This window comes from Borostomias antarcticus, assembly GCF_949987555.1.
Source record: "Borostomias antarcticus genome assembly, chromosome: 32".
NCBI classification, from domain to species: Eukaryota; Metazoa; Chordata; class Actinopteri; order Stomiiformes; family Stomiidae; genus Borostomias; species Borostomias antarcticus.
In genome coordinates, this window is record NC_140265.1 from 5,213,385 (window position 1) to 5,240,884 (window position 27,500).

General features: G+C 44.0%; 2 protein-coding genes across 2 annotated transcripts in view; one reads left to right on the top strand and one right to left on the bottom strand.

Annotated features, from left to right (window-relative positions):
* Positions 1-7,769, top strand: part of LOC311327439 (phosphatidate phosphatase LPIN1-like) — a 26,888-nt gene extending 19,119 nt beyond the window's left edge. The window contains exons 14-21 of the mRNA XM_084460475.1: positions 661-728; positions 1,030-1,168; positions 1,446-1,594; positions 1,732-1,818; positions 2,051-2,203; positions 2,826-2,940; positions 3,530-3,633; positions 5,736-7,769. Of these exons, the coding sequence (XP_084316601.1) occupies positions 661-728; positions 1,030-1,168; positions 1,446-1,594; positions 1,732-1,818; positions 2,051-2,203; positions 2,826-2,940; positions 3,530-3,633; positions 5,736-5,889 (969 nt within the window). The 3' untranslated portion in view covers positions 5,890-7,769. The remainder of the gene's footprint in view (positions 1-660; positions 729-1,029; positions 1,169-1,445; positions 1,595-1,731; positions 1,819-2,050; positions 2,204-2,825; positions 2,941-3,529; positions 3,634-5,735) is intronic.
* Positions 7,770-25,246: 17,477 nt separating this feature from the next.
* Positions 25,247-27,500, bottom strand: part of kif28 (kinesin family member 28) — a gene marked incomplete at both ends in the record, with an annotated part of 14,634 nt that continues 12,380 nt past the window's right edge. The window contains one exon of the mRNA XM_084460476.1: positions 25,247-25,405. Within this exon, the coding sequence (XP_084316602.1) occupies positions 25,247-25,405 (159 nt within the window). The remainder of the gene's footprint in view (positions 25,406-27,500) is intronic.

The window sequence follows — 27,500 nt, forward strand, 5'->3', positions numbered from 1 at the left end:
TGTCATATTTAATTACGAAGTAATGCACAGGCCTAACAAATACTAAGATTTTTACTCTCTAGGTACTAAGTTATAAATAACGTATAACAAAAATAAGTTATAATAGTTAATAGTTATAGTTAATAATAATCATAAAAAAAATAAATTCTTCTCTATAAATGTTCTTAGCCGGTAGACAAACATACTCCAGGAGCTCCATCGCCTTGTTGAGAGGGGTCAGGGAAGAATTTTTACAGCTCACTTATCTGGCCCCCGGGTGATTACTGTTTTTTTGCTTCCCTCTGGAATATGTAGAGAGTGGGTCGTATGCCCTCCTCCCTTGTTCTCTGTAAAGCGCATTGTGTTGCCTCTGGGTATGAAATGCGCTCTACAAATAAAGCTTTGATTGATTGAGCAACACAACAAAAGTTGGTCAGCTTGGGTAAAGCTAATGGCAAAATAATTCTAGTAATGTTATAAATAAAAATAACATAACAATGTTAGCCTAGGGCAGGTCAGACCTCACTTGGGACTGTGTGTTTTGAGCAGAGGACATCGCTGCAGTTACTTTTCTAATTCTGGAGGTAAAAACAAACAAATCCAAAATCTCGCCAAAGGCACCAAGATGGGAACGGCCCCTGACTTTGTGAGTGTTTGATTCTGAGGCCCCTCTGTCTGCAGGACTCTGTCTCCGAGGGCGGAGCAGGGGACGGACCAGAGACCTCCCTCAGCATGGCCTCCGTCAACAGGTGTGTGTGTGTGTGTGTGTGTGTGTGTGTGTGTGTGTGTCCTTAATGCCACACCTGGGTTGATGGTACAGTATTTGTTTACAGTCCAGCATGGTGAGAGTGCAGTACAGTACATCTGTAACTGTTATTATCAAACCAAACACACCCCAACCCGTCCAAATATAAATCATAAACCGTACATCTGTAACTGTTGTTATTACACCAAACTATTACACCAAATACACCCCTCCAAATATAAATCATAAACAAATAAAATAAATCATACAAATCATTCTTCTTCTTCTTCTTCGTCTTCTCCCAGGATGCACGAGGAGTCGTCCTCCAGCGATGAGGACCACAGGTTGTCCAGTCAGGGTCCGGCCGAGGGCCAGGCAGGGCGGCTGCTCACAGCGGGGGGCGTCTGCTACCGGAAGACCCTCCGCCTGACCTCGGAGCAGCTGGTGAGACCCCCGTCACGTGACATTACTGTTGCCATGGCGTTACTGTTGCCATAGTAATCTTACCTCTAACCCCGTTTTACCCACCGCGTATTTGTACCTCTGTGTGTGTGTGTGTGTGTGCGTGCGTGCGTGCGTGTGTGCGTGTGTGTGTGCGTGCTTGTGTGTGTGTGCATGCTTGTGTGTGTGTGTGTGTGTGTGTGTGTGTGCGCGTGTGTGTGTGTGCGTGCATGCTTGTGTGTGTGTGTGTGTGTGTGTGCGTTACCTGCGTGACCCTTAGGCCAGTCTGCAGCTGAAGGACGGCGCTAACGACGTGGTGTTCAGCGTGACGACCCAGTACCAGGGCACCTGCCGTTGCCAGGGCACCATCTACCTCTGGAGCTGGGACGACAAGATCGTCATCTCCGACATCGACGGCACCATCACCCGGTAGGGTCCCCGCGTGACTGCGTGTGTGTGTGTTTCCATAACTCTGTGTGTTTGTGTGTTGTTTATTTATGTGCATCTCTGACCGTTGAGCTGATGATGCCTTTGCCCCCCCTCCCCCCCCCGCCCCCGCCCCCCAGGTCAGACACTCTGGGTCACATCCTGCCCACCCTGGGTAAAGACTGGACACACCAGGGTATCGCGCGCCTCTATCACCGCGTCAGCAAGTGGGTACCCCCACGTGCACCTATTATACACAGGTTCAATATGCAGGATGGACTTACAGTACAGTACAGTACCACCCTGCTGCCATGGCGACGGGCCTCTGGACGGGATGACCTGTCCCTAACGCTCGTCACACAGCAAGCGACAAAACTACTCTCTGCTCCTCGTTATGGAACAGCTGGGGAACTCTCTTTCTCTTTCCCTCTCTCTCTCCGTGTGTCTACCTCTTCTCAGGAATGGGTACAAGTTCCTGTACTGCTCGGCGAGGGCTATAGGCATGGCGGCCATGACGCGCGGCTACCTCCACTGGGTCAACGAGAGAGGGACCATGCTGCCCGTGGGCCCCGTTCTCCTCAGTCCCAGCAGCCTCTTCTCCGCTCTGCACAGGTGGGCGATACACACACACACACACACACACACACACACACACACACACACACACACACATTGATCATCCATCCATCCATCAATTCACTCAATTCATTGATTCGTTCACTCATTCAGTCTCTGCTGCCCTGTGTGAAGCACTTTGTGAGTCCTCTCTGTGAGAAGTGCTATATAAATCAAGTGTACTTACTTACTTTACTTACTTACTTACTTACTTTACTTACTTACTTACTTACTTACTTACTTTACTTACTTACTTTACTTACTTACTTACTCTACTTACTTACTTACTTACTTACTTACTTACTTTACTTACTTACTTACTTACTTACTTTACTTACTTACTTACTTACTTACTTACTTACTTTACTTACTTACTGACTTACTTACTTACTTACTTTACTTACTTACTTACTTACTTACTTACTTACTTTACTTACTTACTTACTTACTTACTTTACTTACTTACTTACTTACTTACTTACTTTACTTACTTACTTACTTACTTACTTACTTTACTTACTTACTTTACTTACTTTACTTACTTACTTTACTTACTTACTTACTTACTTACTTACTTACTTTACTTACTTACTTACTTTACTTACTTACTTTCCCTCAGAGAGGTGATAGAGAAGAAGCCGGAGAAGTTCAAGGTTGAGTGTTTGACAGACATCAAGCAGCTGTTCCACCCAAACACAGAGCCCTTCTACGCCGCCTTCGGGAACAGAGCCACGGTGAGACGCCTACTGGCTTTCCTTATTTTATCCTTTCTTTAAAGTCGCACAGAAACGGACGTTTGAGATCATCTAACTTCCGTAGTTTGACGTGTTTCCGACGCAAATCAGCTATGAGGGTGGGACATGTTTAGAGGAATTTGATTGGAACATTGACAAGTGGGCGGGTTTTAAGAACTTTAGACAGATTCGATAGAAGGATAGCGTTGATTGACGGGTGGATGTCGTGAGATTATTGGTCTAAAATCTAAGGTACCTGTTGTCGTCATTGCACGTGACCTACCGTTTTCCAGGAAGTAAGAAATTATATACTTTGATATAAGATTACAACAAAAGTAGACTTTGTAAATTTTTTGGCATATATCGTTGAATAGGTGAACACTATGACCAATTATGTGAACCAAAATGGGACAGAATGCTTTTTTCATTTCAGTGCGACTTTAAACATGGGGTGAACCTTTGCGACCTGGGCCTTTTTTCCAAAATGTCCTGAGAATGTGACATTTACAGACGTAAATACAGACTTGATGGATGGTTAGTTATGTCGTTGTTATTGTGGTGTTGATAGGTTTTGTTGTGTGTTGTGCAGGATGTGTATTCCTACAAGGAAGTGGGAGTTCCTTTAAACAGGATCTTCACAGTCAACCCTAAGGGAGAGCTGATCCAGGAACACGCCAAGACCAACATCTCCTCGTATGTCTAACTCTCTCTGACTCTCTAACTCTCTCTAACTCTCTCTAACTCTCTCTAACTCTCTGACTCTCTAACTCTCTCTAACTCTCTCTAACTCTCTCTAACTCTTAATTCTCTCACTCTCTCTAACTCTCTCTGACTCTCTAACTCTCTCTAACTCTCTCTAACTCTCTCTAACTCTCTCTGACTCTCTAACTCTCTCTAACTCTCTCTAACTCTTAATTCTCTAACTCTCTCTGACTCTCTAACTCTCTCTAACTCTCTCTAACTCTCTCTAACTCTCTCTAACTCTCTCTGACTCTCTAACTCTCTCTAACTCTCTCTAACTCTTAATTCTCTAACTCTCTCTGACTCTCTAACTCTCTCTAACTCTCTCTAACTCTCTCTAACTCTCTCTGACTCTCTAACTCTCTCTAACTCTCTCTAACTCTCTCTAACTCTCTCTAACTCTCTCTAACTCTCTCTGACTCTCTAACTCTCTCTAACTCTCTCTAACTCTTAATTCTCTAACTCTCTCTGACTCTCTAACTCTCTCTAACTCTCTCTAACTCTCTCTAACTCTCTCTAACTCTTAATTCTCTCACTCTCTCTGACTCTCTAACTCTGTCTAACTCTCTCTAACTCTTAATTCTCTCACTCTCTCTGACTCTCTAACTCTCTCTAACTCTCTCTAACTCTCTCTGACTCTCTAACTCTCTCTAACTCTCTGACTCTCTAACTCTCTCTAACTCTCTCTAACTCTTAATTCTCTCACTCTCTCTAACTCTCTCTAACTCTCTCTGACTCTCTAACTCTCTCTAACTCTCTCTAACTCTCTCTGACTCTCTAACTCTCTCTAACTCTCTCTAACTCTCTCTAACTCTCTCTAACTCTCTCTGACTCTCTAACTCTCTCTGACTCTCTAACTCTCTCTAACTCTCTCTAACTCTTAATTCTCTCTCTCTCTGACTCTCTAACTCTCTCTAACTCTCTCTAACTCTCTCTAACTCTCTCTGACTCTCTAACTCTCTCTAACCCTCTCTAACTCTCTCTAACTCTCTCTAACTCTCTCTAACTCTCTCTGACTCTCTAACTCTCTCTAACTCTCTCTAACTCTCTCTGACTCTCTAACTCTCTCTAACTCTCTCTAACTCTCTCTAACTCTCTCTGACTCTCTGACTCTCTAACTCTCTCTAACTCTTAATTCTCTCACTCTCTCTAACTCTCTCTAACTCTCTCTAACTCTCTCTAACTCTTAATTCTCTCACTCTCTCCAACTCTCTCTAACTCTCTCTAACTCTCTCTAACTCTCTAACTCTCTCTGACTCTCTAACTCTCTCTAACTCTCTCTGACTCTCTAACTCTCTCTGACTCTCTAACTCTCTCTAACTCTCTCTAACTCTCTCTAACTCTCTCTAACTCTCTCTAACTCTAACTCTCTCTGACTCTCTAACTCTCTCTAACTCTCTCTAACTCTCTCTGACTCTCTAACTCTCTCTAACTCTCTCTAACTCTCTCTGACCCTCTAACTCTCTCTAACTCTCTCTAACTCTCTCTAACTCTCTCTAACTCTCTCTGACTCTCTAACTCTCTCTAACTCTCTAACTCTCTCTAACTCTCTCTGACTCTCTAACTCTCTCTAATTCTCTCTAACTCTCTCTAACTCTCTCTGACTCTCTGACTCTCTCTAACTCTTAATTCTCTCACTCTCTCTAACTCTCTCTAACTCTCTCTAACTCTTAATTCTCTCACTCTCTCTAACTCTCTCTAACTCTTAATTCTCTCACTCTCTCTGACTCTCTAACTCTAACTCTCTCTAACTCTTAATTTTCTCTCTCTCTCTAACTCTCTCGCATTATCTCTCTGACTATCTCTCTGAGTCTAACTCTCTCTAACTCTTAATTCTCTCACTCTCTCTAACTCTCTCGCATTATCTCTCTGAGTCTAACTCTCGGTCATTCTGAAAAGGCCGTTATTTAATGTCCATCTCCCTCTCGTGTCCATAGAGACATCTGAATTCCATCCCTCTAATGTGTGTGTGTGTGTGTGTGCGTGCCTGCATGTGTGTGTGTGCCTGCCTGTGTGTGTGTGTGTGTGCCTGCCTGTGTGTGTGTGTGTCTTAGGTTCGGGCGGCTGTGTGAGGTGGTGGACCACATCTTCCCCCTGTTGCGCCCCGGGTCGGACCCTGACTTCTCCGACACCTTCAGCCAGCTGACCTACTGGAGGGAGCAGCTGCCCCAAACGCACCCCCAGGCCCAGCCCCTGGCCACCAGCTGAGGAGACCCCAGAGCAGCGTCCGGACAGGACACCGGCAGGGACAACAAAGCACATGGACCCACCATTTTGAACACAAACGCCCCACAGCACTGACTGTCTACCACACCACTAGTCATCCAGAAACAAGATGGCACCCTCCCGACCACGGCAAGTCTACTGATGGACCAATATGGCTGCCTTGGGCTCACTGGGACACCGGAACCTTCCTAGTAAGAGTTCGAATCCTGGATCGAATTTACCCAGCAAACACACAACGTCAGGGAGACGTTCAGATCATGTCTTAATAACGTCCGTCGGTCCAGAACCCCGTTTGTACGTCTGCTGGACCCCTCAATATTCAAACGTCTGGCTTGAACCCCTCTAAGACGTCTGTGGACGTGCAGAACGGGTTCAATATCTGAACGTCTAAAAAAAAAGTTCATTCTGGCTCCTAATTGGATGTCTTTGGACGTCCGAAAAAGACGAAAAAGACATCTAAAAGACGTCTTTTAGACGTGTCTTTGCTCAGTGGGTAAAATCGGACGCCGAATTACAGTGCTTTTTTACCGAGGAGCACGGACAAGTTCCCACCAAATAAAGCAGTACCCTAATTGACGTCTTGCTACACATGGCGACACATCCCGGCTGACACGCCAACCACGTGGTGTTTAGGACGAGCTAAATCTGAATAGAGTGAACTTAACCGTGTGAAGAACAGCGCATTGAGCAGACAGCATCACAGGAAACCTCCCCATGACAACAAGAGTCAGTCGCTATGGTTCCCAGTCCCTCGTCGAAGCTAAGCGGGATTCCTTAGTTGTTTGTTAACTCTGGTTAGGGGTGTAGGTCTGCACTCTCTCTCTCTCTCTCTCTCTCTCTCTCTCTCACATGCACAGAGGAGTTTGAGAAATATAAAAATCACTGTGATTTCTGTACTAATGAGCAATGCAAGCATAAACTCAGGACGTGGATGAAGCCATCACATGCTCTTCACATGTCTGTTTGGCCATCTCTCTCGCTCCGTCTCTCTGTCCTTCTCTCTAAATCGGTCTCTCTTCCTCTCCCTGTCTCTCTCTGTCTCTGTCTTCCTCTCTCCATCTCTCTCTCTGTCTCTTTCTTTATAAATGGGTTGATGATCAAGATGGGGAAAGCAGATCCAGTTGATGTATGCATTTTTGCTTTGGTTGTATGAATTTTATTGAAATTTTATTGAATGCACTGAATATTATATTTTATTTTATAATTTTAGAAATCAGAATTTTGTTCATTGAGACGTAGAGGATTAAGCGTCAAAGACTTTTAGTCTCACTGACTGGAGAATCTCTCAAATTGCCAATTGTGCATCATCAACAAAACAACGAAACAACAAGCCAGTCTAAGAGTCCACCCACACAGTGATTCTTGTCTCTCTACCAGTTCATGTCTCTCCCACCTCCGTCTCCTTTCCTCCAATGACTTGATTTTAGATACCAGTCCCTGGTGTGTATCTGCTGCAGTGCACACTGGGAAGTATCCCGGTATGATGGTAACTTGCCGTGAATTGTCTTCGGTATGAGTGTGTGTGACAATGAGATGAGTCGATGTGATTGTTTAACCTTGCTGTCCGTTTATGCAGGAAGTTAGGAGATGCCGTGTATTACGTTGCGAGAGGCGCTGCTGATCACACTGATGATACCGTCTGCTGGTCCTCCTCGTCATTGATCATGTTGATAACCACAATAATGTATAATAATAATAATGTATAAAATATTCGGTGCAAAAGGAATACCTGTGGAGGAGAGGACATGTATATCTGTCCACATGGTGCATGCTAATTATCCTTAAAGTCACTTCACTATAAAACCACTCTTCCTAACCAATGTTTTAAGTTCTAGTAAAAAAAAAAAAAAAAAAGATGTTATTGAACAGGCTGTCTGAAGACCAGATGAACACTGCCATATGTCGCCACAAGGGGCAGTGTTGCAACAAAATATTGAGATGAGTAAACAAGCTGGTGTTCTCCACGCCTCTTAGACGCTGAACGGTTCCACTGGGGCGGTTAGCCCACATAGATTAGGATTAGCCTTGAACTAGTAGTCCCTTGTTCATAGAAAGCTCCAGCGACATGTTCTCCTGGTCTAATTCAGGTTTAATCTGTGTCTGGGAACTTGACCATCAGTTTATGAGCCCTAGGAGGAGAGGTAGCCTTCAGCAGAGATAGACATACGTGTATGTAGAGATAGGCCTACTCTGTGTGTATGTAGACAGGCCTACTCTGTGTGTATATAGGCCTACTCTGTGTGTATATAGGCCTACTCTGTGTGTACATGCCTACAGTTTGTGTATGTAGAGATAGGCCTTCTCTGTGTGTATATAGGCCTACTCTGTGTGTACATGCCTACAGTTTGTGTATGTAGAGATAGGCCTTCTCTGTGTGTATATAGACCTACTCTGTGTGTATGTAGAGATAGGCCTACTCTGTGTGTATGTAGAGATAGGCCTACTCTGTGTGTATGTAGAGATAGGCCTACTCGGTGTATGTAGAGATAGGCCTACTCTGTGTGTGTATGTAGATAGACCTACTCTGTGTGTACGTAGAGATAGGCCTACTCTGTGTGTGTGTAGAGATAGGCCTACTCTGTGTGTGTATGTAGATAGACCTACTCTGTGTGTATGTAGAGATAGGCCTACTCTGCATGTATGTAGAGATAGGTCTACTCTGTGTGTATGTAGAGATAGGCCTACTCTGCATGTATGTAGAGATAGGTCTACTCTGTGTGTATGTAGAGATAGGCCTACCCTGTATGTGTGTAGAGACAGGTCTACTCTGTGTGTATGTAGAGATAGGCCTACCCTGTATGTGTGTAGAGATAGGCCTATTCTGTGTATGTAGAGATAGGCTACTCTGCATGCCGTGTATATAGGCCTACTCTGTGTGTATATAGGCCTACTCTGTGTGTATATAGGCCTACTCTGTGTGTATATAGGCCTACTCTGTGTGTATGTAGAGGTAGTCCTACTCTGTGTGTATGTGGAGGTAGGCCTGATTGTATGTAGTCTGATTGTTGTTAGTTCAAGTTCCAGTCTTGCACACTTGTTTTGCGTGTCGTTGTCTTCCCTGTTCGAGTCACTGTTGCTAACCTACAGTATGTGAAACTTTAACTCTTTACGACTGTTCTTTCTGTGAAAGATTATTTAACGATGTTTTGCCTTGCCTGTCTTTGTGTGCCATGTAAGATACCGACTTTAAAATGTCTGCTCAATGAACAACTATTTAAATAAAAACAAAAGTGATTGTTTATTGTTTCCTTTTTCAATGATTGCATTGTTTCCATACAGTATAGCAAGCTAGCAGCATCCAATGAGGAAGAAAGGATACATACGTATGTATGTATATATGCTATATCTATCTGTTTATCTATCTATCTATCTATCTATCTATCTATCTGTCTGTCTGTCTGTCTGTCTGTCTGTCTATCTATCTATCTGTCTGTCTGTCTGTCTGTCTGTCTGTCTGTCTGTCTATCTATCTGTCTGTCTGTCTATCTATCTATCTGTCTATCTATCTATCTATCTATCTGTCTGTCTATCTATCTATCTATCTATCTATCTATCTATCTATCTATCTATCTATCTAATATCAGTGTTGACTCTGAGAGGCTGCACACAGAAAGCATTACTCACAACAGCAGCTGAATCTAATGACAGATGTACATGCATGCAGATATATATATATATATATATATATATATATACGTGTCTCGCAACCGGCTAATGTATGAAGTGGGCAAAGTTTGATGCACCTTTTGACTAAAAAAGATGAATCCGTAGATATAAAGTTGTACTACGGGACCATTCGTACAACTTGAATACTGTACAACTTGATGTCTGTTCGCACGCGAGTTGCTAGATCTACTCCGTCATCAGAGCGTCACTGATTCACCAGGTGTGAATAGGCCAAGACCAAAGATCAACTGATAGGGTAGCCAAAGAGTAACGATAGCACAGCAGGTCATACAAAAGCTTACTGAATTCCAAAAAGCTGATTTTTATTTTTTATTTTGATGAATTAAAATGTGTATGACCCTCCCCTGGACTGGAAAAAACAGTAACCCTCCCTTGGAGTACAATTTTAAAAAGCGTGACCCCTCTCCTGTTTTCTTCCAGTGAACTCTCCCATCAATTTAGAAATGATTACCTGTCGCTCTGCGCAGGCGCTGTCTAAAGTAACTTGATCTGAATGTATGATATTTGCTTTAGGGACAAAGTTAAAAACACGATTTTCTTGCTTGTCAGGCTGGCAACACACTAAAACTACCCTACTCCTCTTGGAATCTTAATGTCTTGACAGGACATGAAAGGGACATGACATGACAGGAGAGAAATGTAAAGCATTCTTGCTTAAGGCAGTAAACGTCTTTTGCACTCGGCAGAGTAAAGTTGCGTCTTTGCGTGCTGCAGGTTTCAAGGTGGGTGCACTTTTAATTTGTCAATAATTGTGTTAGCTGTAATATTGTAATAACTACTGTTAAATATTGAAAATATTGTAGATATTGCAATACCGTAGACTGTAGTAGTGTAGTCCCTATTCCAAAAGGAAAACATGTTTATTTTTGCAAGTAGATTTTCACCATGTTGTTTCGACTAAGCCTACCAATTACAAAAAATCATTAGTAAGAATAATCTCTAGTAATAACACGAATGTTAGGCCTACACATAACAACTTGGATAGTTATAAGTAGCATATCTAATGCAATCTGATGAAGTGCCCCATATGATTAAGTTAAAAAAGGCATTAAAGGACTAGTTTAGTATTTAGCCTCATACGCCATTTACGATTTATGATATGATATGATATTGGTTTATTTCCTGTGTCATGCACCAAAAGATGCCATTAGACAGATTAATACAGTAAATTACATGTACAATAAATCCATAGAATAAAAACGTAACAAAATAAAGAACAATCCATTTTCTCAAACTCAGTTCAGTACATACAAAGTAGTCTGCCTTTTTTCCCCATGCTTTACAAAGTAAAGTACCTTTCCTAAAGCATATATCAAGTCTTTTATTATCATCTAGCCAGAAGAAATCATCACAAATAGATGACATGTTATGAAAAAATACATCTCGTATTTCAGCATACGCAATAGAAAAGAAAGTGGATTTCATTTTCGATTTCCTTCAAATCACATAATAAACATCATCTTTCAGCTTCAGGAGTAGGCTACTGACAAATCGACCAGTTGATAGTTAATAGTATGATCTATTCGATCATATAAACATTTTGACGATTGCGTTGCTCATTGTCACAGCTACAGTGGATCTCTACGGGTACCGTGTAGCACACTTTATAGCCCAAAGGGATTGAGTATGTATCTGTGACATGAGCAATGTGCACTAATATCTCAAGAATGCACAGTCTGTCAAAATGTTATGAACTGTTGTATATGATCGTAAATAAATCGTAAATAACCGTACAACAGGGCTTATAATGCTAAATACCAACATCATTGAGCAAGCAATGATGTTGGTATTTAGAGATTGGCTCTAAGCCAACTAGAACCAATCTCTAGTTGGCTTACTGGTAGCAGTGGGTTGACTGATTACCTAGAGTAGCCTAAGGGACTGATAGCATACAGTAGCTTGAGCACACAAGGCGTGGGATGTCTCCGCTCTTGAGCGAAATCAAATCCAAACTTGTGCAGTTATATTGACCCATAGGCCTATAGACGAATGAGGACCACGAATGAGCAGAAGTGTTTGTATTTTTGGGGGGGATCTAAAGTGCCTTGATCACCCACATACCAACCAAAACACACACACACGAATGCTAATGCAAATCCCCCTAAAAACCCGCGTGACACACCTAAAATACAACCACTTTGGCTGGGACACACAAACACGCACGCGCATACTCACACACGCACGCACATGCACGCACATGCACACTCACAAAACACCTGCAGGGCCTTATTAGCATAACAATGTTATGAATAAGTCATAAATGCCTAATTAATTATGCAAACCGTACCTTAATCACTACTGGGCTGAGCTGTCCAACTGTAGGGGCAGTCATATATGTGAGTAACATGCCTGGAAAGTACAATGGGGTCAAAGCACATCTTAAACGAAAAAACCTACTGATCCATTATGTCCCGTGCGCAGCGCATTCCCTGAATTTAGTCGGCGTCAACTGGGAGACATTGTGCACAACTGAGAGAGGTCAGAGGGCATTTTAGGAGGGCTAGGGGCACTAGAGCCCTCTGACCTCTGACTACCAGGGACCAGGGCCGTGCGGGCCATCTGCAGGTTCTGGAGAATCACAGTGACGCGGTAAACCCTCCCTCCCCCGTCGACAAATCGCTGGGTCAGCACGTCCCTACCAGGGCCCCCAGCCCTCCTATCGGGCCCTCTGACTACCAGGGCCCCCAGCCCTCCTATAGGGCCCGCTGACTACCAGGGCCCCCAGCCCTCCTATAGGGCCCTCTGACTACCAGGGCCCCCAGCCCTCCTATAGGGCCCTCTGACTACCAGGGCCCCCTGCCCTCCTATAGGGCCCTCTGACTACCAGGGCCCCCAGCCCTCCTATAGAGCCGTCTGACTACCTGGGCACCTGACCCTCTACAGGGGCCCTGGTAGTCAGAGGGCCCTATAGAACGGGCATCAAAAGAAAAGATTGTTGATGGGCTTCGCGAACGGGGGCCCCTGGTAGTCAACGGCCCCTGGGCGCCGGCCCCATTGGCCCGGTCCGTAATCCGTCTCTGCTGGAAGGTAGTGTGTTGGAAAGCGAGGTGTCCGAAGGTGTTGTCGGCTTCAACCGGATCTTCGTGGACTTTCACTGTGGCGTTTAGGGCATCAATATAAACATAAAACTGTGAAGCGAAATGCTGTTGCATCTACTCAGTCATCACCAGCAGAGCGCCACTGAATCACCAGGTGTGACTAGGCCAAGCACAAAGATCAACTGATAGGGCAGCCAAAGAGAAACAATAGCACAGCAGGTCATACAAAAGCTTACTGAATTCCAAAAAGCTGAATTATATATTTTATTTTGATGAATTAAAATTTGTATGACCCTCGCCTGGACTCTGAAAAAACAGTAACCCTCCCTTGGAGTACAATTTAAAAAAGCGTGACCCTCTCCTGTTTTCTTCCAGTGAGCCCTCCCATAACTTTTGAAATGATTAGGCTACCTCTCGCTCTGCGCCGTCGCTGTGTCTGAGGTAACTTGATCTGAATGTATGATAATTGCTTTAGGGACAAAGTTGAAAACACGATTTTCTTGCTTGTCAGGCTGGCAACACACTAAAACTAGCCTACTCCTCGTTGGAATCTTAATGAACATGACAGGAGAAAAATTTTAAATATTTTCTTGCTTGTCGGGCTGGCAGTAAACGTCTTGCACTCGGCAGAGTAAATTTGCATCTTTGTATGCTGCGGTTTTCGAAGGTGGGTGAACTTTTAATTTGTCAATAATTATTAATTAATAAATAATTAATCCAGTCTCTGCAGATCAAGAGAGAAGGAGGACAGATCCAGAGGTGGAGAGAAATAAGGAAGGACAACAATGGCTTCAGGTAAACCCTCTTCATGTAAATCCCCAAACATTTCACTTTGTACTGACAGACATCACTTGTTTAGCATTGCCAAGATACAGTATAGTACTATATTTCATTATCTCACTATGCCTACAGGACTTTAGTCAGCATGTCACTGGACCCACTCACAACCGAGGTCACACCCTTGACCTTGTGATCACCCTTGACCTTGTGATCACCCTTGACCTTGTGATCTCAGAGGGTCTCATGACTGTTGTATCTTCTATCAGTGACCCTGCCGTTTCTGACCACCTATTTTATTTTATAAATAAGAAATAAGTTATAAGTTATAATTTAATAAGTTATAAGAAATGCTAAGAGATATCACTTCTCAAAATTGATCTACAGAAATCATAACAATTCTAGGGTGCTTTTTTTCAACAATTGACAGCCTCATAAACCCTGCCCCCTACACACCTGTCAACATGTTCTCTACTTCTAAGTGTGAGCAATGTGTAGCATGTTTTAGAGATAAGATAGCTAACAGGTTGACCAAACGCCAGACCAAAGGTTTTACTTAATCACCCTCCTTCTCCACAGAGCAGTGGTGTCACAACTTGAGTCGTCTACATGCCTTTTCGATCCTGTTCCCACCAAGTTTTTTAAGACTATTTTTGACTCTGTGTCTGAGGACACTTTAGCCATTCTTAACTGTTCCCTCAGTACAGGTTTTTTCCCATCGGCTCTTAAAACTGTCCTGGTAAAACCTCTTCTGAAGAAAAATAACCTAGACTCCAGTCCTCAGTAATTCTAGACCGATTTCCAACCTCCTCATTTTTAGGTAAAATTCCAGAAAAAAACTAGAAAAACCACGTAGTGGCTAAATGCCTCCGCCCAACAATGCAAGTTGCAGTTAACCTAACTAACCCTAACTCACTGCTAACCTAACGCTAATGCTAACTATAATGCTAATGCTAACACTAATTCTAGTTAGCTAAAGCTAGCATAAGTGTTAGAATTAGCATTAGCTAGCTAGCATTAGCGTTCAAAAGTGCCTTTTGTGATGTCATGGTGACCTTGACCTTTGATTCACTTGAGGACAAGGTAGAATGGTTATAACGTGAAAAAGGAAGTGACATAAGTTCAGGATGAAGAGGACAGGGAAGTGATGTCACACAGGAAGCATTTGTAGTTTTAACAGACTGATCTATGAGAACGAACTACAAAGTTAGAACAACAGTCAAGTAGGAAAACAGAAAAACTATTTTTGGAGTGAACACATGGGTGATCACTTGAAATTACATTAACATGGCCTTTCTCTCCCTCTCGGACAGGTGACGCCCCCCATCTCCCAGAGCTGAGGACTGTGCTTCTGGGTAGTCGAGGATCAGGGAAGAGTTCATCCGCAAACACCATCCTGGGCAGAGAGGAGTTTGAGCCGAGGAGCACTGCTCAGTGTGTGAAGAGACAGGGAGAAGTAGCAGGGAGGCAGGTCACTATGGTCAACACTCCAGGATGGAATTATGATCACCCTGTTGAAAGGACTATTGAGCTGGTCAAACAGGAGATAGTACGCAGTGTGACTATGTGTCCCCCAGGACCCCACGCCTTCCTCCTGTTCATAGGGATTCAATCAACTTCATACTCAGAGGAGGAGAGAATATCAGTAGAGCAGCACCTGCAGCTTCTCACTGATCGAGTCTGGAGTCACACCATGGTTGTGTTCACCCCGGCGGAGTGTCTGGGAGACACAACCATCGAGCAGCACATTGAGAGAAGGGAGGCCCTTCAGTGTCTTGTTAAGAAGTGTGGGAACAGGTATCACATCCTCAACATTGAGAACAAGGTTGCTACTCAAGTCACAGAGCTGCTGGACAAGATGGAGAAGATGGTGGCAGGGAACGGAAGCCACTTTGAGATAGACAGAGAGATACTGGAGAGGATGGAGGTGAGAGTGAGAGCTGAGGAAGAGAGAGCACAAGAGAGGATGAGGAAGATGCAGGAACAGAGAAAGACTCTCAGATCACAAATGGGTGAGTTTATTTCAGTGTGTGTGTGACAATACTGACAATGCAGAGACAGGTTATGACACAAAAGAACTTCAGATTATTGTTGTTTACATGACCGTACGAAATAATGCAGAGAATATTAGTGTGATAGATATGCCATCTCCTCTGTGTGCTGTCCAAATGGGCTCTTTCAGCTTCTGTTGCAAAAAAAACATACAGTATTTAAACTGATACATGGTATCGGTACAAAAAGAAAAGGTTGGTAAGAGCGTGTCAGCCTGCAGAATGTAAATAGTACAGTAGAACGGCCACATATGATGTGGATGTGTCTTTGAAATTGAGAGTTTAACATGTTTTTTGAATGATTTTCCACATCCATTGTATGGCCAAAACGGTGGTAGAGCAATTATCAGACTTTCTCAAAAGTGCTAGTTTTGTCAACGTTTTGATCTGAACCATTGTATATGATCATAAGTAACCTTACAACAGGGCTGAACATGCATTTTCCATTTACTACACCTTTAACAATTATCCTTAATCAAAATGTATCAAAGTTAAAGTTAACAACAGTATCCTTGCTAACAAGCAACAATCTTTTTCCCTCTACCCTCTCTCTCTCTCTCTCTCTCTCTCTCTCTCTCTCTCTCTCTCTCTCTCTGTCACAGGTGGCTCCCCCTTTCTCTCAGAGCTGAGGATGGTGCTACTGGGGTACGGTGCCGTAGGGAAGAGTTCATCCGCGAACACCATCGTGGGCAGAGAGTTTGACCTGAGGAGAAGTGCTCACTGTGTGAAGAGACAGGGAGAAGTAGCCGAGAGGCGGGTCACTGTGATCGACACTCCTTGCTGGTTCGTGAATATCCGTGTGGAGATCACTACGGCGATGGTTAAACAGGAGATAGTACGCAGTGTGTCTCTGTGTCCCCCGGGACCCCACACTCTCCTCCTGGTCATACGGCTAGATAGGTCATTCACAGAGCATCACCAAAAATCGATAGAGGTACACCTGCAGCTTCTCAGTGAGAGAGTCTGGAGTCACACAATGGTGCTGTTCACCTGTGGGGACTGGCTGGGGGACACAAGCATCGAGCAGCACATCGAGAGAGAAGGGACGGCCCTCCAGACGCTCGTTGAGAAATGCGGGAACAGGTATCACGTCCTCAACAACCAGAACACGAGTGACGTCACTCAGGTCACAGAGCTGTTGGACAAGATCGAGGAGGTGGTGGCGGGGAACGGAGGAGACCACTATGGGGTAGATAGAGAGATACTAGAGAGTATAGAGGGCAGAAGGAGAGCGGAGGAAGAGAGAGCACGACAGCGGCTGGTGAATGTGCAGAAACAGAGGGAGACTCTCAGATCACAAATGGGTGAGTTTACTTCAGTGTCTACTGCATTCTTGGTGCTATTTAATTAATTGTGCGTTATTGAGTATACCGACTGTAGATCTACTGTAGATTGTAACACAAAATAACCGAAGTGTTCTATACGAACAAAACATAATGTTTTGCTCATCGACATTCAACAGATTAAAATAAATAAACCGAAACAATCACAAATAGAAGATATTTCTGCATTGTCTTATGTTAGGATTACCTGATAATGATATTTCAGTTAATAACACTATTAACGGCTTCATTGTAAAATGTGAAAAGAAATAATGTTCTCTCTCTCTTTCTCCCTGTGTCTGCCAGCTAACACCCCCCCTATCTCAGAGTTGAGGATGGTGCTGCTGGGTTGGAGATTTGTAGGGAAGAGTACATCGGGAAATACCATTCTGGGCAGAGGGGTGTTTAACTTGAAGAGAACTACTCAGTCTGTGAAGAACCAGAGAGAGGTAGCAGGGGTCCAGGTCACTGTGGTCGATACTCCAGGGTGGTTGGTCAATCTCCCCGCAGAGGTCACGTCGGAGCTGGTCAAACAGGAGATCGTACGCAGTGTGTCTCTGTGTCTCCCGGGACCCCACGCCTTCCTCCTGGTCATACGTCTGGATGAGTCGTTCACAGAGGAACACAGAAGGTCGCTAGTGGGTCACCTGCAGCTTCTCAGTGATAGAGTGTGGGGTCACGCCATAGTGCTGTTCATCTGTGGGAACTTTGTGGGAGACGCAACCATCGAGCAGCACATCGAGAGAGAAGGGACGGCCCTCCAGTGGCTTGTTGAGAAATGTGGGAACAGGTATCATGTCCTCAACAACTGGAACAGGGATGATCCCACTCAGGTCACAGAGCTGCTGGACAAGATGAAGGAGATGGTGGCAGGAAACGGAGGAGGCCACTATGAGATCGACAAAGAGATACTCACGCTCGAACGCAGGAGAGAGTCATCGGTCAAGAAAGCGATGAAGAAGGAGGAAGACATGACGAAAGAGAGACAGAAACTTCGAACAAGCATGGGTGAGTTTTTCCTGTACATGACCAATGACAACTTTCAAAATCCATACGTGACCAATGACAACTTTTCAGCGATTCCTTGAGATTCGGTCCTAACAATGAAGCAAAGATAGGTAATGCACATTCCAATATTTATTGGTTGTATTTATTGGTTGTGTTTCCCCATCCTTGCTGCTTTGTCAACACACTCAGCTACTGTAGGACCCAAAGTCAAAAGAATCACAGGAAGGTTGGTCATTGAATGTGAGGGGAACTCTGACATATAATATCAAATGACAAAAACATGGATAAACTCCACTATCCATGCATTTACTGGTAACCACAGTTAATAAATTAGTAAAGCAATCTTTACAGCCTGGCGGGATGGAATAATACTAAAATGCAATAAATTCAAATCTGAACTAGAAATGATGCTCAGAGAGCACAGACCTCGGAGAACACAGACCTCATGGTTCTAAACTGGTCCAAGTCACAGAGCTGCTGTAGAAGATAGAGAAGATGGTGGCAGGAAACAGGGATGAAGTTCCTGTGTATAATAATTCGTTCACAAGAAATGTGTTCTTAAGAATATTTTGCGTCTTTTCTGCCAGGCGACTCCCTCCGTCTCTCAGAGCTGAGTATCGTGCTCCTGGGGTGTCGACGTTCAGGAAAGACCTCATCAGGAAACACCATCCTGGGCAGAGAGGAGTTTGACCTGATGACCGCTGCCGCTGCCCAGTGTGTGAAGAGACAGGGAGAAGTCGCAGAGAGGCAGGTCACTGTGGTCGACACGCCAGGCTGGTGGGCGAACCTCCCTGCAGAGGACACTCCGGAGCTGGTTAAACAGGAGATCGTACGCAGTGTGTCTCTGTGTCCCAAGGGAACCCACACTCTCCTCCTGGTCGTACCGCTGGTTATCTCGTTCACCGAGGAAATAGCCAACGCTGTCGAGGAACATCTCGAGCTCCTCGGCGAGAAAGTGTGGAGTCGCACTCTAGTGGTGTTTACCGGTGGGGACAGTCTGGGAGACACAAGCATCGAGCAGCACATTGTGAGAGAAGGCAAGGTCCTCCAGTGGCTTATAGTGAAATGTGGGAACAGATATCATGTCCTCAACAATGACAAGTGGGGTGAAGGCACTCAAGTCACAGAGCTGCTGGAGAAGATAGAGGAGATGGTGGCAAGAAACGCTGTTCCTGACATTGATGGCAGAGGTGGACAAATGAGTGAGTATGGCTCTCTGACTGATTACTAACAGTAGATGGTGAATATCTGAGGCACGCATTAAAACCCACAGAAATATTTTACTCAGATAATTTCTCGACCATAATCAGTTAATTGCTCGCTCTGTGTAATTGCCCTCTGTGTTTATACAGTATTAGGTTTAGTCAGTAATACTCACGAATTCAGTTGAGTCATTTATCAAAAGGAAATGGCAGTACAGGTAGTGTATATTTTGTCTATGCGCAGTGGCTCTACTCAAGGAGTTCGTACTTCCTGCCTAAGAGAAGCATTGTTTACACAACAACAAAAAAGACAGGGGAAATAACATTGCCGAGGGGAATTACAGCTCTGCTTTGCTTTGCTCCATTTTGAGGCCCATAGATGTTATTCCTGGCTGAGTGGGAGTGGGTCTGACCTGTTTATGCTTTCATAAAGGCCCCCAGGAATCCACACCAGTGGATGACCACACCTCAGAGGACGAGACACAGACATCTCCAGACAGCAAACCGAACCCTGGACCTGCACATGGCTGGAAATACACACCACAGGGGCCGGTAGGTAGACTGCCAGATCGTAGACTACTCTGTCTGTCTTCATTCCTGAGGCTAAGTTCCTATGGGCGGGAAACAGGGAGGGGGGGGGGGGTTGAGTTTGTTGAATGTGGAAATTAGTCCACAACTTTCCAATTTAACGTAAATCCGAAATATGTCTTATTGTGGAACCGAGTGCAGTGTTCCCTGTGAGGGTGTTGTAGATGACCGTCCTGAATGGTCATTTCCTTTTGGCTTTCCTACCCCCCCCCCCTCCAGCCCCCGTCCATTCTGAAGCCTGTACTCTCCACAAGACCTACAGAGCCTTCATACAGGTGACCGCTCACTATCGTGGTACCAAATTTCTTACTTTCCTTCACTTTATTTTGAATGTGATAGTGTAATGACCGCTTTTGTGTCCCCCAGGCTCCAGTGTCCCCATGCTGGTCTGTTCCAGTGCAGTCTGACAGGCCTGGGCTTTCAGATGGAGGGACCGGGGGACATTCTGTACAGCTGTGTCCAGTGGGACGAGGGTCTCCTGTCCTCCATAGGCCAGACCCCCGCAGGACCCCTGTTCAGCATCGGCTGTCCTCAGGGGACTTACCGTCAGCTGCACCTCCCCCACTGTGAGATTCTCTCTGGTGAGTTTCACACCACTTACACTCGATCATACTATGCTTACTTCCGTTCTTCTAAATCAAGACTGAAGCTTTTTCTTTTTGCTGCTGCTTTTTTATTAAATCAAATAATTATGAATTCATACACTGCACTGTAACTTTTATTCCTGTATTTTATTTTTCCTGCATTTTGTTTTAAATGTCCTTTTTTTCCCATTTCGTTTTATATGACCTTTTATGTGTTGCACTTTGTCATGATGCTTTTAATATCTCATGTAAAGCACTTTGAATTGCCTTGTTGCTGAAATGTGCTCTACAAATAAACTCACTTTGCCTAAGGACTCAGCTATACAACACAATGAAACCTTTCTATCTTCCAGGAGAGGGTCTTGAGTCATTGTCTGTGGCCCATGTCCGTGGTTACTATGTGGACCTTTTGCCACCCCTGAGGCTAACTGACACGCATGTGGTGGTGGAAATCACACAACTGTCCTTATGGGGTCTGGTGAGAGAATCTCCACTCATCACCATCAGAGGACAGGTGCTGCCTTTCCTCAAATCTCTCGGCCCCCTGCGATCTATCCTCAACCTGATCGTTCTGCCGGCGAACATCCCCCTCAAAGAGGTACACATGTTCTTCCACCATGCTGGGAATGAAATTCAAGTCACAAAGTGTTTTGTTTTCCTACTTGACTGTTGTTTTAACTTTGTAGTCCGTTCCTCTAGAATCAGTCTGTTTAAACTACAAATTCTTCCTGTGTGACATCACTTCCCTGTCCTCTTCATCCTGAAACTATGTCACTTCCTTTTTCACGTTATAAACTATCGATTTCGTTCCCCGGTGACTCACTCAGCCTGGATTCACTTCCTGTGCTCGAGTCCGAATTTGCAAATCGTAACATAGTATAAACTATTGTCTTTGTTTGAAACCAGCTTGAATCTTTATTTTTAAACCAAGTATAAAAATACTTTCATAATGCCCAACATTTTTTATGATATCTAATGACGTGGTTACACCAAAGCGCTCTGAAATAGTATGAATCTAAAGTAGGGACCTTCGGTTAATCGGGTAATGGCTAAAAAATACGTAAACGCTGACACTTTTCACAACTTGTGCCCGTTCCAGGTGGAGAGAACGCAGAAAGGGAGCGCGTACGTGCCCGTCTACTCCGACTGCACTCTCACTCGCGGGGAATCCTACTCTGTCTGCTGCGATGTGGTGGAGAGAAACAAGATCAAAGAGGTGGACTGCCACTCGTTACATGATGCGTTTGTGTAGAGGACGATGCCACATGAAGTGAATTATGTTGCACACGTTAATAATAGTTGAATATTAGTTAATTACTCTTTAATATGAAGGCATTCAACTTGTTGATTAACGGCAAACATCTAGAACAGAGTTTTTGATGTTGCTCAGTGCACAGAAGAGTTATAAAGGGAAAGTTAACCCATATAACAATGTTGTGTCATTTTCCGGCCTAGATTCATCCAGACCAGTCAGAGTTCTGAGTGATCCAGATGAATCTGCTAACGACCCTCACTTGGTGTTTCAGGGTGTTCAGGACGACTGGAGCTACAGTCCAACCTACCCCCCCACCTTCCAGGTGTTTCTGAGAGCTGACACAGACGAGGTGATGCTGAAGCTTCGGAAGCAGGGAGGAAAAGGAGAGGAGGTGTGGGCGGCACGTATCCCACTTACAGGTACAGTACATCCTCACGTATCCCACTAACAGGTACAGTACATCCACACCAGTGGCAGTTGGTGACTCAAAAAACTGAGGACAGGAGGAAGAGAGGCGAACCGCCCATGGGCGCCAGGGGGCACTTTCCCTCAGTCAGTTATTATTTGAAATATCAGCTTTAAAACGTGGATTTACAGTCAATTTTAGCATCGGAAAAACTGAATAACACTTTCTTTAACTACATGCAGCATCTATTTATCATATTCATGATAAAATATTACAAAACAACAATAAAACATTGTAAGCAATAGTTGTAATGGATTGTACTCTTCTCTAAAGAGAGAAAATAATTGATATTGGTGAGGTGCTGGAGAGGTTAGGTGATATATGAAAAATGTTTTGGATTAGGGGACACTGAGGTGTGCTGGCTCTCAAACAGTTTGTTGGCAAATAGATTTGACAACTGGACAATGGAATACGTTGCACAGCAAATGCAGTATCCAACAGTTCGCTCATGGCTAGCTAGCAATGGTACAGCTATGGGATTAGCTCATTTGAGTTGCTGTCAATGCTGCCACTCTTATGTTGTTATAGCCAATTGCTTTCCATTCACCTTATTCACCGGATGCGGAAGTGCCCGTTGACTTCAATGTTAAAAGTTCACTGTAAAAACATCACTTCAAGAACCAAAATAGTCAAAATAACAGGCTGAACACACTATCGGGGTTACAAACTCATCATTACCAGACTCCGATTGTTTTTCACTGCCGTTGTTTTCGCGTTTGGAAATACATGGAGGTGAATGAGCCATAGTTGCATTCACTCCCATGGATTTCCAAACGCGAAAACAATGGCAAAAATGATCTGGCACAGCCAACACGGCTGTACTGAACACATCGAGGTTTCCTCTACACCCCAACATGTTTTGTTTGCTAGTACAGTAGGTGGTATTCATTCTGTCTCGAGCTCGGCGGGTTAGCCGCGAACTTCATGCCGCAACGAGAGATCCCGTCTCTGGGTGGACAGCTGTTCAACTCGCCTGGGACCAGGTCCCCTGGAGCTATTTCGCCTGGCTGCACATCTGTAATGTGATTTAGCTGGTGAGACTCTAGACTCATCTGTAATGTGATTTAGCTGGTGAGACTCTACTCATCTGTAATGTGATTTAGCTGGTGAGACTCTACTCATCTGTAATGTGATTTAGCTGGTGAGACTCTACTCGTCTGTAATGTGATTTAGCTGGTGAGACTCTACTCATTTGTAATGTGATTTAGCTGGTGACTCTAGTCATCTGTAATGTGATTTAGCTGGTGAGACTCTACTCATCTGTAATGTGATTTAGCTGGTGACTCTAGTCATCTGTAATGTGATTTAGCTGGTGAGACTCTACTCATCTGTAATGTGATTTAGCTGGTGAGACTCTAGAATCATTTGTAATGTGATTTAGCTGGTGAGAGTAGAGCAGTGATCAGCTGCTTCTCTCTCATCAACACTCATCTGGCACAGCCAACACGGCTGTACTGAACACATCTTCGTTTCCTCTCCACCCCCAGGTGCCTTTCTGATGTGTGACCGACAGACAGAGGCTCAGAGCGGCTCAGCTGAAGACCAGCTGCGTTCTGCACGGAAGGAGTTTGTGAAGCGAGTTTCCAAGTCCGTTATCGACGATCTGCTGGACAGCCTTCTGGATAAAAGGGTGATCAATGAAAACGAGATGGTTTCAGTGAAGGCAGAGCTCCATAAAACGGAGAAAGCGCGGGACGTTATAGACATGATCATGAGCAAAGGTGCCAAGGCCTGTTCTGTGATGATAACGATTATGTATGATCTGGACAATTGCTTATATCAAACACTTGGCTTCAACTAAGACATGCTGAGACAAGTGTAGATAGTAGCCATGTTTCCATCCACACGTTTTATGCGAATTAAGTTATATCGAATTAAAAATGCCTTCTGGAAACACTACAATTCGATTAAAAGTCATGAAAATCGAGCAAAAGTTTGTACTGTCGATCTCGTCGGATTTTCTCTTGTTCGATAAAAGGCTTTTGTGAAAAATGCTTTATCCGATTAAAAGCTCTAGATGGAAACGCACGTTCACCGGCTTTATTCGCATTCATATTTTTAGCGATTTTCGCATAATTCGATTGACAAGTGGATGGAAACATGGTCCCAGCGTCTCAGCCTAGCTGTGGAATGGCAGCAAAGTAGGCCAGTGGACAGGAAGAGATGTTCCAAAAGAAAATGGTGTATTAGAGACTATTTTCATAAAGCGCAACATACATTCAGTCGTAGCTCTGTATAAAAAAAAAACAACTTTATTTTTCCATCGTTGCTCTTCAAAGAAAAAAGGGGGGAAATTATTTCATCATATGTTTAATCAATTGATGGATTCTGACATTTTAATCAAGGGATTTAAGAGAGATTGATGGATATTAATAGGTGATGGTCTCTTGAACAATAAGACAACCCAACATTGCTCAGCTATGTGTATGAAAAGGAGATGGTAGATGATCAGATGTTCCATAGAGCACACAATCATTGTGAATTGTGGCAAAGCTGTAATCTCCTCAGGGAATTCATTATACATTCTTTGATTTCTTGTTGTTCAGCAATAGTTTACTTTTACTAATCGTAATACATTATAATACTTACAGCAAAGAGTTCGCATACATGTACAATATGTAATATGCATGAAATGACCCGTCTTTTAAAAGTCAAGATTTTAAGTACTGTAACTTTTCTGTTGTTTTTTTTCAACTCTCAAAAGAAAGACGAACAAAAAAAAAAGATTAACTTCAGTTAATTAATGGATTCTAACATCAGACAGACTGATGGATCTTAATTGAATCGTCTGATTTTGGAGGACCAGAGAGTGTCACATGGCTTTATATGGAGGTAGCCAAGTGTCTAATGTGGGTAGATTTGTATCATTTTGCCAAACAGGGTTTCATTTTGTAATCTTTGATACAATCTTATAGAGGGAATATCTCTGATATATGTTAATCTGTATCTTAAATAAATACTTTGGTAAATGCAAAGACGTGTGAAAGTCATTCATTTCCTCCAGTTCTCCCCTCTTTTCCTGGTGTCCATCCACAGCGAGGTGACTGGACAGGACAAGCTTGGGGTCGATGCCGTTTCAAGTTCATCAATTCAGAATTTAAATTGAAATGAAAATTAAACTTCCTGCTTTGAAATGGAATTGGGTCTGGGGTTGACACCACACTCACATTAGACAGATTAAATAATTGAGTTTATTTAAACATAGATACACATAGACAGCTTCCACATGTACCGTACACAATTCTGTTTTTCCAATTGGACAGTTGATAGTTTGGTGAGCTGAGTTTGTTGATCAAAAATAATTCTCGACAATGACTCTTGTCATTAATGGGACCATCACACACATCCAAACACTCGCTGCTCAGGACCAGATTCCACTGCGTTCCCGTTTGCGTCGAACGATGGCGGCGACATCCTGTTTGAGAGACGACACGCTCTGCTCCAGCTGCTCGGAGAAGTCCCTGAGGAGACGGCCCTGCTCGTCCACGAACAGCCTGAGACCCTGGAGATCAGAGTCCTCCTGGAACACACACACACACATACACGCACACATACACGCACGCACACATACACGCACACACACACACACACGCACACACACACACACACACACACGCACACACGCACACGCACACACGCACACACACACACGCACACACACACACACACACACACATACACACACACACACACACACACATACACACACACGCACACACACATACATACACGCACGCACACACACACACACACACACACACACGCACACACACACACGCACACACGCACACACACACACACACGCACACACACATACAGACACACATACATTTATTCAAACAGACATATGCACAGATGTCACAGGCACACACACACAGACACACACACACACAATGTTAAGAGACATTTGTTCAGCTACTATGGAGGGTGGGAAGTGCCACGTTTCGCAGGTCTGCATGTGAGTGTGTGTGTGTCTGTCTGCGTCTATGTGGAACTTACTGAAAAATTTGACACACTCACACGCACACCTTATCCTTGCAAAGACATAGTTAGGGAATCAGCCAATCAGATCGCTGGGATTTGCATATATCTTTAGCAAATATAAGGTGTGCGTGTGAGTGTGTGTTTGTGAGTGCGTCTATGTGGAACTTAGTGAAAAATTACACGCACTCACACACACACAGACACACACACACTCACGCACACCTTATCTTTGCTAAAGATATATGCAAATCCCAGCGATCTGATTGGCTGATTCCCTAACTATGTCTTTGCAACATAGGCGTAACTATGTATTCATTGGAGGGGACACGTCCCCTGGAATATTGAAATATGCCAATCTGTCCCCCTCATTAATATACAGTAGACAAAATAAGAAAAATACGCTCTCGTTTTTTAAACCTTGTCCATGGATCTGTTTCATATTTCCTATTTATTTTCAAATTATTTCTGTTGGAAAATAAGTGTATGAGATGAGACCCCCCCTGTAGTCTACAGTTGGTTTGTTCCAACCTGTTCACACACAGAGAATCCATTCGGTATTTGACTGTTGTCTGTGAACTGTGATAATTTAACGTTCATTAATTCACGTTAAATGCAATTATTGTTAGTCGCTTTGGATAAAAGCGTCTGCTAAATGACTGTAATGTAATGTAAATGTAATGTAATAATTGAATGGCGGCACGCACATTAACCCCAGATAATTAACCCTTTATCCCTTTTGGTTTTCAGTTAGCTCTGTGACGCCATCGCCCAAGAGAACGGCTCCAGCAGCATTGACTCCGTGTACCCCTCTACCCAATCCATGCCGCTCTCCAGATGCTGGTACGTGCAATTTCAGGAACATGTTGCATGCAGGGATATATTTTGAGTTGAATTTAGTTTTATGTCAATGTACTTATAGCCACATCTGTGTTGATATCTAGATTTCCAGAGGACGGTACATCAGCAGTTCTCAGAGATGCGGGAGCAGCTCCGTGAGCTCACGCAGAGCGTGAGGGAGCTGGCCCAGAGCATGCGGCCTGGGGAGTCCGGAGGTGCCCAGGCAGAAGTGCTGGATGTACTGGACCCTGCCCAAACGCTGCAGGTCATTGAGGCTAAGTTGAAGGACCGGGAACATCAGAGGAAGATGGTGAGTGTCTGCAGGGCAGAATTTTATGCCTTATTTTTTGCAGGGAAGGGTACAGTAAATGACTGTCTTTATGTTTTGCAGACACAATTATTATTATTATTATTATTATTATGTCTTTAGGTATCTGCAGAAGCTTGTCTGAGCACAGCCCATCCAAGCACAGTCCATCTGAGCACAGCCCAGCGTTCGGATGAGGAAGACTTCCCTTCCTAGCTGCCCCCCTGACGCCCACCCGCAGGGGCACAGCCCCCCCCAGCCTATCTGACGCCCACCCGCAGGGGCACAGCCCCCCCCAGCCCATCTGACGCCCACCCGCAGCTCATCTGGGCACAGCCCCCCCCCAGCCTATCTAAGCACAGCCCGTCATTTTTTTGTAAATAACTTTTTTTAACAGGATGTTTTTTTTAAAATCCTTTTTGTTTTTAGAACTTGTTTCTAATGTTGCAGGTAGAGGAGGAGATATAGAGACACTACTACTACGACG